At 36.0% G+C, this 15,537-nt stretch overlaps 1 protein-coding gene and 3 non-coding genes across 9 annotated transcripts; all 4 read left to right on the top strand.

Annotated features, from left to right (window-relative positions):
• The first annotated feature begins 6,228 nt into the window (after nt 1-6,228).
• On the top strand, nt 6,229-13,999 carry LOC109168141 (pentatricopeptide repeat-containing protein At2g39620). 6 transcript variants are annotated; one of them, XM_019317189.1, is made up of 8 exons: nt 6,229-6,448; nt 7,149-7,251; nt 7,426-10,244; nt 10,336-10,402; nt 11,313-11,386; nt 12,570-12,636; nt 13,416-13,543; nt 13,661-13,999. In XM_019317189.1, the coding sequence occupies exons 1-3, from the start codon at nt 6,409-6,411 to the stop codon at nt 10,010-10,012; spliced, it is 2,730 nt and encodes a 909-aa protein (XP_019172734.1). In that variant the 5' UTR covers nt 6,229-6,408; the 3' UTR covers nt 10,013-10,244; nt 10,336-10,402; nt 11,313-11,386; nt 12,570-12,636; nt 13,416-13,543; nt 13,661-13,999. The 6 variants fall into 6 exon arrangements, with proteins under 6 accessions (XP_019172734.1, XP_019172736.1, XP_019172733.1 ...); XM_019317191.1 differs by lacking the exon at nt 13,416-13,543; XM_019317188.1 differs by lacking the exons at nt 13,416-13,543; nt 13,661-13,999 and having other exon boundaries at nt 12,570-12,926.
• On the top strand, nt 10,824-10,895 carry TRNAC-GCA. Its single transcript has one exon. It is a non-coding gene; the product is annotated as a tRNA-Cys (tRNA).
• On the top strand, nt 13,046-13,117 carry TRNAC-GCA. Its single transcript has one exon. It is a non-coding gene; the product is annotated as a tRNA-Cys (tRNA).
• On the top strand, nt 13,244-13,315 carry TRNAC-GCA. The gene has a single exon. It is a non-coding gene; the product is annotated as a tRNA-Cys (tRNA).
• Nucleotides 14,000-15,537: the final 1,538 nt, after the last annotated feature.

Raw genomic sequence — 15,537 nt, 5'->3', positions numbered from 1 at the left:
AAGGGGATGAAAATGGAAAAGAGAACAAAATGATATGTTCTAATTTGTGGGCTGAAAAATCTTGTTAGGCCAAACTTTTGTGCTCATTTTATTCTTAAATGATTTATGAGCAATGAAGGCATGATAGAAATTTGATGATTATGGGAATAGTACTATTGAGGGTGATGTGGAAATGAGGAGCTATCTATTCAGTTTTACTAAAAAAAAAAAAAAAAAAAAAAAAAAAAAAAAAAAAAAAAAAAAAAAAAAAAAAGAGAAAACAAATGGAAAAAATAGAGAAAAAAAATGAAAAAAGATGAAAAAAGAAAGAAGATTTTGAAAGTTGTGTTGAGTTGTTTATCAGTGAAAAAGATGAGGGAGAATGAAGCAGTGATGGCTTGTTTTAATAGAGTTCGTTGTATTGGTAGAATACAAGTTCTTGCTCTTGATATGGTGAAATTATGGTTCTACTGATTCCTTGGACTTTATTTGTATTTCCTTATATCCTTTCTTTTTTAAACACATACCCTTGGCCCCATTACAACCCTGAAATAAAGACCTTTTGACTCGTGTTCTTCATATAATTTTGGTAGCGGAGTTTTGGTGGACAAGCAAGCCTATGGCAAGTGCACTCTCAATAGAGGATGGTGTGTACCTTTCTTATACATATATTTATGAGAGATTGAGTGAACAACCGTGAGGACTACTATTCTCTATTGTCTTGTGTGCATATAACTTTGAACTCTCATGAAGTATTATGTGTTCACCAATTTCCTTGAATTGAATGCCTAGTTGACATGGTTATGGTTGGTAGTTTGATTTCATTGCATAAGTTTGCTTGGAGACAAGCAAAGCACTGAGTGTGGGGAAGTTTGATAAGCTTAATTTCTAGACATTATTTAGAGTAATTTAAATAAGTGATTTGCATAAATAAATTAAGTTTTAGGGTCGATTTTATTATAAATATTATATTTATTTATATGTTACTAGTTTAGGCTAGTTTAGATGGGTTTTAATAAATATTAAGATAATGTTACGTTTTTATTAATTTAAATAAGTTTTTTTTTATATTTAGGTTTAATTAAGTATATCATTAGGTTATAATTATTTTATTTTATATTATTTTGTTTTGTTTTTCTTAGGGAATTGCGCAGCAGTGAGGAAAAGGGAAAGAAAGATAATATATTAAGTTGGGGTTTTCTTTTATTGATCTGGAGGGTTCGGCGGAAACAAAACAAGAAAAAAGAAAGGGATTAAGGCTGAGGTTTTGGGCGCTGCCGTACGAGACAGAATAGGAAAAAGGGAGAAGAATACGAAAGCTTGGGAGCGGCAGCGGCAGCGGCTTCATCAAGGAAATTTCGAGCTTCAATCGCAGCTATCATCTTCTTAGGCTTGAATATTTTCTCCCTCACTTTTATTCTTGTTTAGATTTTTAGAATGTTATTTCTTGAACAATCCATATATTTAAATATGATTCTTGGCTAAAACTTTTAATTAGGGATTTGGATCAGTCTAGATTAGATTAATTGAATATTTTTTATGTGTTAATTCTTCCAATTTCAGTTTAGTGATTGAACTTGATTATATTTATTTTATGTATTTTATTTGTGGATTGTGTGACTGGCCATTGCATAATTCTAATATCAGGGTTTATAAGAAAAACTGACAGGTGAATTATGAACTTAGAACTCGTAAGATAAACACAAACACAATTGACCTAGACTAGACATAGCTTTAGGTATTTGTGGTGAGATTTGATTGTTGCTTAATGAGTTCAATTAATGTTGGTGAGATATCGACGGATGATCACAGTTAATTGGATACAACCTAGTAGCTCGACAGAGTATTAGGATATAACTGGAGCAATCATCACTATAATTACAAGAATTAATATTTAGGAGAGTTAGTTAATTATCTAATAGGTGAATCCCAAATCCCTAGTCTTCTCTCAATTGAAAGTTTTCCTTTGCTTAAAATTCATAAAATATTCTTTTAAATTACATTCATTCTATTTATTTGTGTTTCTCCTTATCAACCAATTGATTATTCAAGATAACAGTTAGTAGTGTTCTTCGTGGGATCGACCCCAAAATACTCCAGGAATTTATACTGTGATTGACTCTGTGCGCTTGCAGATTATAGCAATCAAGTTTTTGGCGCCGTTGCCGGGGAACATTTTGTTAAACACACATCACACCTCAACAGGAATCAATCAATGGATCACAACGAAGATATGAAACCATACTCAATCAAGGAATGAATCACAGTCCAACAACAACGACGATGAATAACACAAGTTATCATCAACCAATAAGAAGGTACAAACAACACACACGCTAGCATTTAAACACCGAACTAGCATGCTTAACAAACGGGCAAACCAAATGTAGTTCCGAAGAACACACAAGACTCATCACGGTTCAACGAAACACAATGTTGAACACTTAGCACGATTCACGACACAAAAACCTACATGAAATCCTACCATATAGTTCTAGACATACGAAACATCAAGAAGACGCTCAAATAGTTCCACAAAAGAACATCGGGAAGTCAAAAGACCAAATACCGAGTCAAAAGAATCACGGGGAAGAAATCCCCCAACAACCACAACATGTTCCTCGCGGGTGGGCCCACGGGTAGGCCCCTACCCGTCGTCCTGCCCGCGGGTACAAGCCCTTCCACAATATGTACCCCGCGGGTGGGCGGCGGGTTGGACCCCTACCCGCCGTTCCGCCCGCGGGTACACTCTTGTACCACAATAAACCCCTTCGTGGATTTTCAACTCCAAGCTCAAATTCAAGTCCAAAACATGCCAAATCTCACAAAATACAACAAAATGACTTGAATCAAAGGAATGGCCAAGCAATGGCACACAAGAACCCTAAACACAAGCTCTAGATATGCACTTTCACAAGATCATGCATCAACACTCACATTTCATAGCAAAACACATGTAGAATCCAAGAAATATTCACATAGGTAAGCAAAATAGATTTTGTAGAGCATGAGTTACCTCTTGTAGACCAAAAACTTTCACTTAACACCACACCAAGCTCTTATCAAAGCTCACCTTCCAAACCCACTTCAAGAACACACCAAAAGATCATAAAGATCCTATCTTTAAGAAAAGACACCTAAGAGAACACTAAAAACACAAGATGAACATGGATCTTACCCTCCTAGATGCCCAAATGTATAAAAGGTAGAATCTTGGAGACAACTCTTGAAGTCTTGACAAGGCTTCAACTTGGCTTGGAAGAAAAGCTATCCACCTTTTTAGAGAGAAGATGGAGCTAGGATTTTGGAAAGTGTAAGGATGGAAATGAGGTGTTCTCACTAGGTTAGGTTACAATACTAACACAAGGTGAAAGGTCAAGAATAGCCTTACTAACATGGAAAGGTGTAAGGAACAAGGGAACTCCTTACAAAGCTCAGGGTACAACTTTGACTATGGGGTTGACTAGTCAATTACTAGTCCCCGACTATTAAATTTCAGGAATTTAAGGAATTAAATTACAAATTGAAATAGGATTAATTACTTAATTAATCCCTTAACCGAATTTGGATTTCAGGGTGTCACAATATTAATCCACAATTCTTACAACACACACACACACATATGTATATAGGACCCGTTTCATGTGCGAACCATTGCTATGATGTGAACCTGTGAACCCCCACACACCGTTGAGATGTGGATTGGACGGTCAAGATTTAAGGTTGGTGTAGTGGTGCATTCAATGCAGTTGTGCAGTTGTGTAGTGGTGCAGTGATGTTGTGCATTCAACATGTGTTAAAAGTGCAAGTAACTGGTGCAAGTGTGCAAGTAAAATCACTTTAAAGTGCAACCATTTTTACTTAATAGTGCAAGTAAAATCACTTAAAAGTGCAACCATTTTTACTTAATAGTGCAAGTAATTTATCTTTTCATATTGCTGCACCTAATGATAACGCATTTCTACACTTAATGATAGGTGCAACTAATGATAACGTTTGATGCACTTAATATTGTTGTTTGGTGTATATTATTTGTTGCACTTTTAATATATTTTATTTGCATTTAGGTGCACTTCAAATTAAAACATTTGGCATTAAATCAATTGCTCAATAGGCGTGTAAAACTAATTATTAATAAAATGACGAAGCAAAGATTGGGAACAGATTATAATACTGAACTTAGGCTCTGTTTGGAAACTCGAAAAATGATTTCTGGAAATCATTTTCCGGGTTTTTGGTGTTTGGCTAAGCAAAAAACTGAGTGGTCAAAGGAAAATGAAAACAAGTCAATGGAAAATGAGGCAAAATTTCCAGAAAATGACTTCCCCTTTTTTTGGGGAAGTCTTTTTCCATCTAATTTCTAAACACGCTGCTCACTGCTTCAGACTTCCCCCGCCTCCTCCTTCAACATTCAGAAGAGAAAAGTCCACCCAACACCAACACCATCAACTCCTCCTCCAACAAAATTTTCCATCTTTTAATTTCACTGGTTTCCCCAGCCGGAAACCAACTCCGGCTGGGGAAACATGTTCCTCTTGTTTCCGCATCGGAAACCAGAGAACTGGTTTCCGATGCGAAACCAGTTCACCAGTTCGTGAACTGGTTTCGGAAACCAGTTCTGGTTTCCGATGCGGAAATCAGTGAAACCAGTACTGGTTTCCAATGCTTTTTTTTTTAATTTTATTATTTTTTTATGGGAGTTTGTTTATTTCTTGAGGAGGAAATGGATTGAGAATAGTTTGAGTACTAGAAAGATAGATTGAGAGCAAAGGCATTATGATTAAATACAATCAAAATTTATGTTGTATGGAATTTGAAATAAAAATTGTTATATTCTACATTTTCTGGAAAATGAGCCAAACACAAAAAAAGACAGTTTTTCATTGTGCAGCCAAACACGGGAAAAAAAATATTTTCTGGAAAATGAGTCATTTTCCTGCTTTCCAAACGGACCCTTAGGAAAATATGGATTAAAAGAGAGCCGAAATAACAAAATGGTGAAAGGAGATTTGAAGGACAAATTATTTGTGGACCTGGATAAAAAAATACACAATTTATATATATATATTTTTGAAGGTACACAATTTATATATTGAATGTTTACAATTTACATATTTTTTTTAACAATTTTTATATAATAAATGTTCACAGTTACATATTGAATGTTCACAATTTACATATTGAATGTTCAAATTTTACATACTAAATGTTCACAATTTTATATACTAAATGTTTATAATTTACACTAAATTTTTACAATTTGAATTGTGAACATTCAGTATATTATGTATTTTCAATCGTTATGCGTTGGACCCGTGTCCAGCATGCTTGCTAGACACGGGTAACAGTGCCGTTAGGCACTGTTATCTCCTTCTTTTTTTTTTCTTTTTTTTTTTTTTTTTTTTTTTTTTTTAAATTTCAGACCGCTTTGTTATAGGAGTATATATGCATAATTTTATTACTATATTATTAATAACTGTACATTCATAACTCCATAACTGTACGTTCATAACTCTATAACTGTACATTCATAACTCTATAACTGTACATTCATAACTCCATAACTGTACATTCATAACTCTATAATTGTACATTCATAATTTTCGAAGCTCTATGTTCACAATTTTAGAGCTCTATGTTCATAATTTTATCACTATATGTTCATAATTGTAAGTTCATAATGTTAGAGCTCTTTGTTCATAATTCGATCAAAAACTGTACATTCATAATTCCATAACTATAGATTCATAATCTCATAACTGTAGATTTATAACTCCATAACTGTAGATTCATAACTCCATAACTGTACATTCATAATCTTCGAAGCTCTATATTCACAATTTTAAAGCTCCATGGTCATAATTTTATCACTATACATGTTCATAATTGTAAGTTCATAATGTTAGAACTCTGCGTTCATAATTTCATAATTGCATAACTGTACATTCATAACGGTATAACTGTACATTCATAACGGCATAACTGTACATTCATAATCCAAAAAAAAAATAACGCCGTTAACGGCAAAACGCGCGCGAATTTTTTTTTTTTTTAACTAAATGACGCGTTTTTTTTGAAAAACGACGTCGTTTTGGGCCCGTGTCTACAATTCACTGTGGACACGGGTCCAGAACATAATTTGCCATGTATTTTGACCTAGGTCCATGGTATAACTGTTGGTTTCTTGGGTCGACCCAAAATGGGAAATTTAAGCCCAAATTTAAAATTAAACCAGCAAAGCTCTTTTTTTAAAAGAAGAATGGGTCTTGCCCATTCATCCAGACCTGGCCCACCTTAACCCAAACAATCCTAGCTGCCTATCTTCGCCGAAAGAGAGAGCGACGACGCCGATGGAGAGGAAGGGAAGAACGGCGCCGACCGTCGCCAGATGGAGGAAGAGCACCACGGCTCGCCACCACCGCTCGCTGGATGAATCCGGCTGCCGACGTCTCCAAAAAATCTCCTTCCGGTAATGGGTATTTCCTTTTTATTTTTTTGTTAATATATACTGTCGACGTCTCTCCACCCCTCAACGGCCGTCGCAGGAAAATACCGTGCACCGGCGACCGTCCGAAACCTTTCACGCGGTCCCCGGCGAGTTGCCGGAAAAGAAGACCAAAACCGTAGAATTTGTTTTCTGCAGTGAAAGCTTTAGCAAGCAGTAGGTTATAATAATAATAAATTTTTTTTTTTTTAATTTCGAAAAATATTTCAAAATAATCCAAAAACTTATGTCTATTTTTTCTATTATTATTATTATTATTATTTTTATTTTAAATTTATATATTATGCTATAAGAGTTGTAGACTTGTAGTGTACAATATTTTGATTAAAAATACATTCACCGTTATAACTTTTGTTATCTTGTACATTCACCATATATTTTCATCTTATTGCGTACTATATAAGTTATTTTAATAAAATGTAAGTATCAAATATATAAAAATGATTATTATTATTATTATTATACAATATACAATAATATAAATATAAATATCTAAAATCTAAATAAATCTAAAATTTTAATATAAAGTACTAATATTAGACATTAATTTTTGCACAACGCGGATAATACTAGTATATATAAAATTTCCCAAAAATATATATACACATGAATTCCAAATATATAAGCATATTCATATTGCATACATATACAAATTGATCAACAGGGAAGCTTGACGATAAAAAACGAAACTTGCAGTTAGTTTGCTCCTCGTGTTGCAGTGGCGGGAAGAAGGCAAGCCCGAAAGGCATTATGAAAATTAAGATCAGGTTTTATTCTTACAAATGCTTGGTGGAGTTTTTTATTCTTCCAGTTATATATATATATATATATATATATATATATATATATATATATATATATATATATATATTTTTTTTTTTTTTTCATTTTCTTTAATGCCAATTAATTTTCTTTTTACAATGGTTGAAATATCCATGCAGGAGCTTTAATTCACTACCAAGACCAACCTCTACGTTATCCCAAATCCCTTCTGAGCAGCACCTCCTCTCTTCATGTAAAGACCTCAGTAATCTCCTTCAACTCCATGCCCACTTCATCACTTCAGGTTTTAAAATCAACTGTATGGTAAAAACCCACCTTGTAAACCTCTACGCTTCCTTCGGAAAATGCCATTTTTCACGGTTAGTTTTCGACTCCGAGCAAAACCCGCCTTTGATTCTATGGAATTCGATGATCAGAGCTTACAACAGAACCAACCAGTATCGAGCAGCCATCCAAATGTACGATTTAATGACGCGGAAAGGTTTCCAACCCGACAAGTATACTTTCACCTTTGTTTTGAAAGCTTGCACCGAGATGTTGGACTTGGAAAAGGGTCGTGATATTCATGATGATGTATCTAGGAGGAACCTTGAATGTGATGTTTTTATTGGGACCGGACTTGTCTCCCTCTATTGTAAAACGGGTAATTTAAAGAGCGCGAGGGAGATGTTTGATAAAATGCCTAAAAAGGACGTGGTTGCTTGGAATGCAATGATTTCGGGGTTTTCTCAGAGTTCAGAGCCTACTGATGCATTAGAGTTTTTTAAGTACATGCAGTTTAGTTGTGGGGTTCAGCCTAATTCGGTAAGTTTGTTGAATTTGTTTCCCGCAGTTTGCAAGTTAATGGACGGGAAGATTTGCAGGTCTATTCATGGGTTTGTTTATAGGAGGGAGTTCCCTATTTCTGTTTATAATGGGTTGATTGATATGTACTCAAAATGTGGACACTCCAATGTAGCTCATCATGTTTTTTATCAGATGAGAGTGAGAGATGATGTTTCATGGGGTACAGTGATGGCTGGTTATGCATATACTGGGAACTTCCTTGAAGTTCTGGAGCTTTTTGATTGCATGAAAAGAGAAGATTTGAAAATGAATAAGGTATCTGCTGTAAGTGCATTGTTGGGAGCTGCTGAGATGAGGGATCTAGAAAAAGGTGTGGAGATTCATAATTATACAATTCAAGAAGGGATTGATTCAGACATTATGATTGCTACTTCTCTGATGACAATGTATGCAAAGTGTGGACAGTTGGAGAAGACTAAAGAATTGTTTAGAGTGACACAGGAAAGGGATTTGGTTGCCTGGTCTGCAGTTATAGCTGCTTTTGCCCAATCTGGATATCCAGAAGAGGCGCTCTCTGTATTTCGAGATATGCAGCATGAGAATTTACTTCCAAATAACGTGACTCTAGTAAGTGTTTTGCCTGCTTGTGGCGAGCTGATGGCTGTGAAATTAGGGAAAGGCTTGCACTGCTACGCTGTTAAAGCAGCTATTGATTCTGATCTTTCAACTGGAACTGCATTGGTATCCATGTATGCTAAGTGTTGCCTATTTCCTTATGCCCTCGGTGCCTTCAATAAGATGCCATTTAAAGAGGTCATAACATGGAATGCTTTGATAAATGGATATGCACAGACTGGTGACTCCTATCATGCACTAGAGATGTTTTCAGAGATGAGGTTATCTGGGTTGCAACCAGATCCTGGATCAATGGTTGGTGTGATCCCAGCATGTGCTCTCCTGGGTGACATTTATCGGGGAACATATATTCATGGTCAAGTAATCAAGTATGGGTTTGAGTCAGACTGCCATGTCACAAATGCCCTAGTTGACTTGTATGCTAAATGTGGGAAACTCTCCTCTGCTGAATTCCTGTTTCGTAATTCCTTTGCTAAAGACGAGGTGTCTTGGAACACAATGATTGCAGGATACGTGCAGAATGAATGTGCCAAGGAAGCAATCTCTGCATTTCGTTGCATGGTACTAGCATCTTTTCAACCTAATGTGGTCACTGTTGTTAGTATCTTGCCAGCAATGTCATATCTGACAGCCCTAAAAGAAGGCATGGCAATGCATGCGTACATCGTCAAGAAGGGGTTTCTGTTCAATACACTTATCGGGAATAGCCTAATTGACATGTATGGAAAATGTGGTCACCTCGATATGGCAGAGCATGTATTTCTCGAGATGAAAAATAGAGATACAGTTTCTTGGAATGCTATGCTTGCTGCATATTCTGTGCATGGGAATGTTGATCATGCACTTTCCATTTTCTCTCACATGCAAGAGAATGATGTTGAAATTGATTCTGTGTCCTTCATTAGTGTTCTGTCTGCCTGTAGACATGCAGGCATGATACAGGAAGGGAGGAGCATATTTCAGAATATGCAGAACAAGTACCATCTCAAACCAGAATTACCACATTACGCGTGCATGGTAGACTTGTTAGGTCGTGCTGGCTTGTTTGATGAAACCATGGATTTGATTAAGAATATGCCTATGAAACCCGATGCTGCAGTTTGGGGAGCATTATTGGGTGCATCTAGAATGCATTCCAATGTGGAGTTAGCTGAGCTAGCACTAAAGCATCTCATAAATCTTGAGGTAGAAAATCCAACTCATTATGTGGAGTTGTCGAATATATATTCTCAATCTGGTAGGTGGTTCGACGCAAGAAACACAAGAGTAAGGATGCAAGCAACCGGATTGAAAAAGATTCCAGGACGTAGTTGGGTAAAGTAGAGGAAAGTCCTATGAATTTTTCTCAAGTGAACCTGAGGTATATGTGGCGGTGTGGCTGCATACATATGCAGAAGGTCATATAATACTTTCCAGAAGAAGTAGAGCACCAAGAATTACACTGGAAATTTAGGAAATGCAAGCCAACCATACATCTTCGGGTGCTTGGCAAAGGTGCAACCGATCCAGAAAGGCTGTTAAATATGAAGGAATTGCCTGCATCGTGGTACTTGAAGTCAGTTCAGCAACTTTCCACTCTATTTCAATGAAAGTTCGTTACTTTAGGTTTCATATATTAATTAATTCTCTGCTTGTATTGTGGGTAGGTGACGGTTTGCAAGAAGGCAAGAAGGTAGACTACTTCCAGGATCTAATAGATGTTCGAAAAAAATTGTGAGTAGAAGTTATCTTCTCAGCGAACTTTTTACTAGTGCCCCAGAAAGAAAGAATTCTTGTGCCAAATTTTTTGATATTGAAACTCTGCAACATAAATTCTCTGCTCAGACATGGTCACTATAAAGTTTATCAAAAGACCTTTCATTGTGAGTGACAAAATGGTAGCATAAATGCTCTTCTAACCTTATATTCTTTTCACTTTAGAACTTAGAAGTCTAGAAGACAGAAACTTTTCTGAATATAGTTTTCGCTTTCTGTACCACTCTTCATTGTTAAACAATAAACAGTGTTTATATGGAATCTGAATTCTCCGTGGAAGAACATACAGTTCACCAGGTGTTTGACCTTAGGATCTAGCTTTATTGTTAAAATTGAACTATACTATAGATAATATTTTAAATAAAATAACCACCAACAAGGGTCCATAGCTCAGTGGCAGAGCATTTGACTGCAGATCAAGAGGTCACCAGTTCGAACCTGGTTGGGCCCTTTGAAGCATCCTTATTTTTTATTTCTATCTAGTTCATATATCTATGCCTTATAAGAACATGCCCAATGGACAATGGTTAATGTTTTTTTTTTTTTTTAATAGTCTTTTGTAGGCCCCATGCAAAAATAAAGAAAACAATATATATATACACACGACTACACGGAGTAATAATTGGAGTGGTTGCTAGACTTAATTGCCTAATGAGTGCATGAAGTGGCTATTGGCGACGATTTGGCATGCATGCATGACGAGATTTTTCTAGGCAAATTTTTATGTCCCGGTGACAATTAACTACAATTGGTAATGTACTAATATATAAATAAATTCTTTAGGGTTCACATAACTTCTGAAATTTTTATCATACTATCTCGTTGTTACTTCTTTGGGATTTGACCTCTACCCTTCCAATGATTGAAGGTCACCACCCGATACAGCTAGCTAGGATGGTATCCAGATAGATCAGAGTTGCAAGCCACTGACCCTACTGAAATGTATTATTTCTGTTTGGCTTAACTATGTTATCTTTTGTTTGTGGGGTTGAGGGATGGTTGTTGATAGAATGGTGGATGGGCCAAATGACATTATCTTAAATGCCTCAATTCTAGATCATAGTTCACTAATGGCTTATGTTTATACTTAAATGAAAAATAAAATTAGGCCTCAATTAGTCATGTTATTTATTTATTTCCCTTTGGTTTGAATGAGGGATGATTATTCGCAAAAAGTTGGATGGAACACTAAGAAGTTCCATAAAAGGTTTAAAAAGACCACAGAGCACTTTATATAGAGGTCTAGATTCTTCACACAGCAAATTACAAACATTACATGCATTCTAAAAGATAATAAATAATGAACTCTTTCTTATATGAAATGTTTGTATTAACTAATTAGTTTTTGTTCACATCTAGTGCAGATAATGTGTTTGTTGGTTGAATGAGTATGAAGTAGGAATGCCTCGATCAGGCTTACAATCTAGCGAGCATTGTTATATTTAACATGAATGATCTTGTTATGGATTATTTATGGTATAAACAAAGTTATATCTGTGAGATGATCCCCAACTGGCAACTGTTAATGTTGTTAGATGCTATTTCTCATATTCTAGTTTGTCATTTTCCTTCTGTTCCCCAATCTTTTTTGTGTTGATTTACCATTAATATAATGATGGATTTAACATACAAAACTGTAGGCTAACGCAACATCTGGGATGGCTGTTCATGATGACTGCAAGCTGAAGTTAAGCAGGTGATTGTCGTGTGTCCGTGTGGGCTCACAACTAGACATTGTTCCAGGAAACACGAGTAAGGATGCATGTAATTGGATTGAAAAAGACTCCAAGATGTAGTTGGCTAGAAGTAAAGTAAGGTGCTATGAATTGTTTGAAAGTGAACATGAAGTAGATGTGGCTGCATACATATGCAGAAGGTCATATAATACTTTCGAGAAGAAGTAGAGCAACAAGAATTACACTGGAAATTTAGGAAATGCAAGCCAACCATACATCTTCGGGTGCTTGGAAAAGGTGCAACCGATCCAGAAAGGCTGGTAAATATGAAGGAATTGCCTGCATCGTGGTCCTTGAAGTCAGTTCAGCAACTTTCCACTCTATTTCAATGAAAGTTCGTTACTTTAGGTTTCATATATTAATTACTTCTCCACTTGTATTGTGGGCAGGTGATGGTTTGCAAGAAGGCAAGAAGGTAGACTACTTCCAGGATACAATAGATGTTCGATAAAAATTGTGAGTAGAAACTATCTTCTCAGCGAACTTTTTACTAGTGCCCCAGAAATAAAGAATTCCTGTGGAAAATTTTTTGATATTGAAACTCTGCAACATAAACTCTCTGCTCAGACATGGTCACTGTAAAGTTTATCAAAAGACCTTTCACTGTGAGTGACAAAATGGTAGCGTAAATGCTCTAACCTTGTATTCTTTTCATGTTAGAAGTCTGGAAGACAAATTTTTCTGAATATATTTTTCTCTTTCTGTACCACTCTTCATTGTTAAACAATAAACAGTGTTTATATGGAGTCTGAGTTCTCCGTGGAAGAACATATAGTTCACCAGGTGTTTGACCTTAGGATCTAGCTTTAGTGTTAAAATTGAACTATACTGTACATAATGTTTTAAATGAAACAATCACCAACTTGTGTCCATAGCTCAGTGGTAGAGCATTTGACTGCAGATCAAGAGGTCACTGGTTCGAGCCCGGTTGGGCCCTTTGAAGCATCCTTATGTTTTTATTTCTATCTAGTTCATATCTATGCCTTATACTTATTAGAACATGCGCAGATAATGTCCAATGGTTATTAGAAGATAATTTTTTAAATAAAACAATCTCCAACAAGGGTCCATAGCTTAGTGGTAGAGCATTTGACTGCAGATTAAGAGGTCACCAGTTTGAACCTGGTTGGGCCCTTTGAAGCATCCTTATTTTTTATTTCTATCTAGTTCATATATCTATGCCTTATAACTTATTAGAACATGCCCAGATAATGCCCAATGGTTATTATTAATAGGCCCCAGGCTTGGAGTGGTCGCTAGACTTAATTGCCTAATGAGTGCATGAAGTGGGCTATTGGCATGGATGCATGATGAGATTTTTCTAGGCAAATTTTTATGACCCGGTGGCAATTAACTACAATTGGTAATATACTAATATCTAAATAAATTCTTTAGGGTTCACATTGCTTCTTAAATTTTTATCATACTATCGCGTTGTCAGTTCTTTGGGATTTGACCTCTACCCTTCCAATGATTGAAGGTCACCACCCGATACAACTAGCTAGGGTGAGAAGCAATGCAAGATGATCTATCTATGCAAGCTCCAAAGGTAGGTTCAAGAGAGAGCTTGATGGATGGCATCCAGATAGATATCAGAGTCGCAAGCCACTAGCCACTGACCCTACTGAAATGTATTATTTCTGTTTGGCTTAACTAGGTTATCTTTTCTGCTTTTGTTTGTGGGGTTAAAGGATGGTTGTTGATAGAATGGTGGATGGGCCAAATGACATTATCTTAAATGCCTCAATTCTAGATCATAGTTCACTAATGGCTTATGTTTATACTAAGATGAAAAATAAAATTAGGCCTCAATTAGTCATGTTTTTTATTTATTTCCCTTTGGTTTGAATGAGGGATGATAATTGGCAAAAAGTTGGATGGAACACTAAGACGTGCCATAAAAGGTTTAAAAAGACCACAGAGCACATTATATAGAGGTTTAGATTCTTCACACAGCAAATTACAAACATTACATGCATTCTAAAAGATAATAAATAATGAACTCCTGATATTCCAATTATAAGTTCATGATTAACAGCATGCCTAGCTATGAAGTTATTTGGATCAATCACAACTCATTCTTGTATATAATGTTTGTATTAACTAATTAGTTTTTGTTCTGGCTTCTTTTTGTTCACATCTAGAGCAGATAATGTGTTTGTTGGTTGAATGAGTATGAAGTAGGAATGCCGCGATCAGGCATACAATCTAGCGAGCATTGTTATGTTTAACATGAATGATCTTGTTATGGATTATTTATGGTATAAACAAAATTATATCTGTGAGATGATCCCCAACTGGCAACTGTTAATATTGTTAGATGCTATTTCTCATATTCTTATTTGCCAATTTCCTTGTGTTCCCCAATCTTTTTTCTGTTGATTTACCATAGTACTAGCACTATATATAATAAATCATGGAGCTGGAGCGTAATCATAGTCTCCATCATCATCGTCACCATCTCCTTCTAAGCATGTTGCTGTAGCATAATTGTATCCATCGTCACCATAAGCATCTCCATCAGCTTCATTCCTGTATCCCAAACCAATGATCTTGAGAAGAGTAGACATTCTCTTCTGTTATTCAGAACGATAAGAGTATTGGGGCAGGGTTTAGAAGACCAATGCTATGCAGCTAGTATTCCTTGAATTGAGCATGGATGTGAACGGTAAGCTATCTGCCTTTTATAAAGGGAAGAGCCACCATTGAACTTGTTTTGGCGTAGGGCTGGCATGTGGAGAGTGTTGAGCGTTACCTGAGGAATGTGCCGAATCAGATTGAGGATGGATGTGAAGGGTAAGCTATCTGTTTCAATAAAGGGAAGAGCCACCATTGAACTCATTTTGGCACAAGGCTGGCATGTGGAGAGTGTGGACTGTTTCCTGAGGAATGTGCCGAAGCAGAAGCTTTGCTGAACTTACCAACTTCTTGGGTAGCCACATCAGAAAGGAACTTGACATGTCAGCTTATTGCTGTCAAATGATAGTGTTATATGGAGCATCTTTTGGGGACAATTCTGCATATATGATGGTTGGCAAAGGAATCTTATTATCAATGTGGATTCTGGAATATAGCTATGCTAAACTTATTGTGAAGAAACTATCTAAGGAGCGTGTTTTTATTCATCTCTTGAAATTGAAACCCTGAAATAGTCTTCTACTCATCTACAGTGCTTGCAAAATAAGCATGAATAAGCTAAATTAAATCCATCAGAAATAAAATGTTACATGTGGCTTATATGCTTCAGAACCCTCCCCCACCCCTCTTCCCCCTCTCAAGTTATATACTTTGTAAATATACTTGAAATTCTTTGTATCTATAATGTTGAATACTTATAGGATCTATGTTGACTAGAAA

Source organism: Ipomoea nil, unplaced genomic scaffold, assembly GCF_001879475.1.
Source record: "Ipomoea nil cultivar Tokyo-kokei standard unplaced genomic scaffold, Asagao_1.1 scaffold3172, whole genome shotgun sequence".
Lineage (NCBI taxonomy): Eukaryota > Viridiplantae > Streptophyta > Magnoliopsida > Solanales > Convolvulaceae > Ipomoea > Ipomoea nil.
Note: the sequence above shows the minus strand (reverse complement) of the source record. Positions and strands in the feature narration are given on the sequence as shown.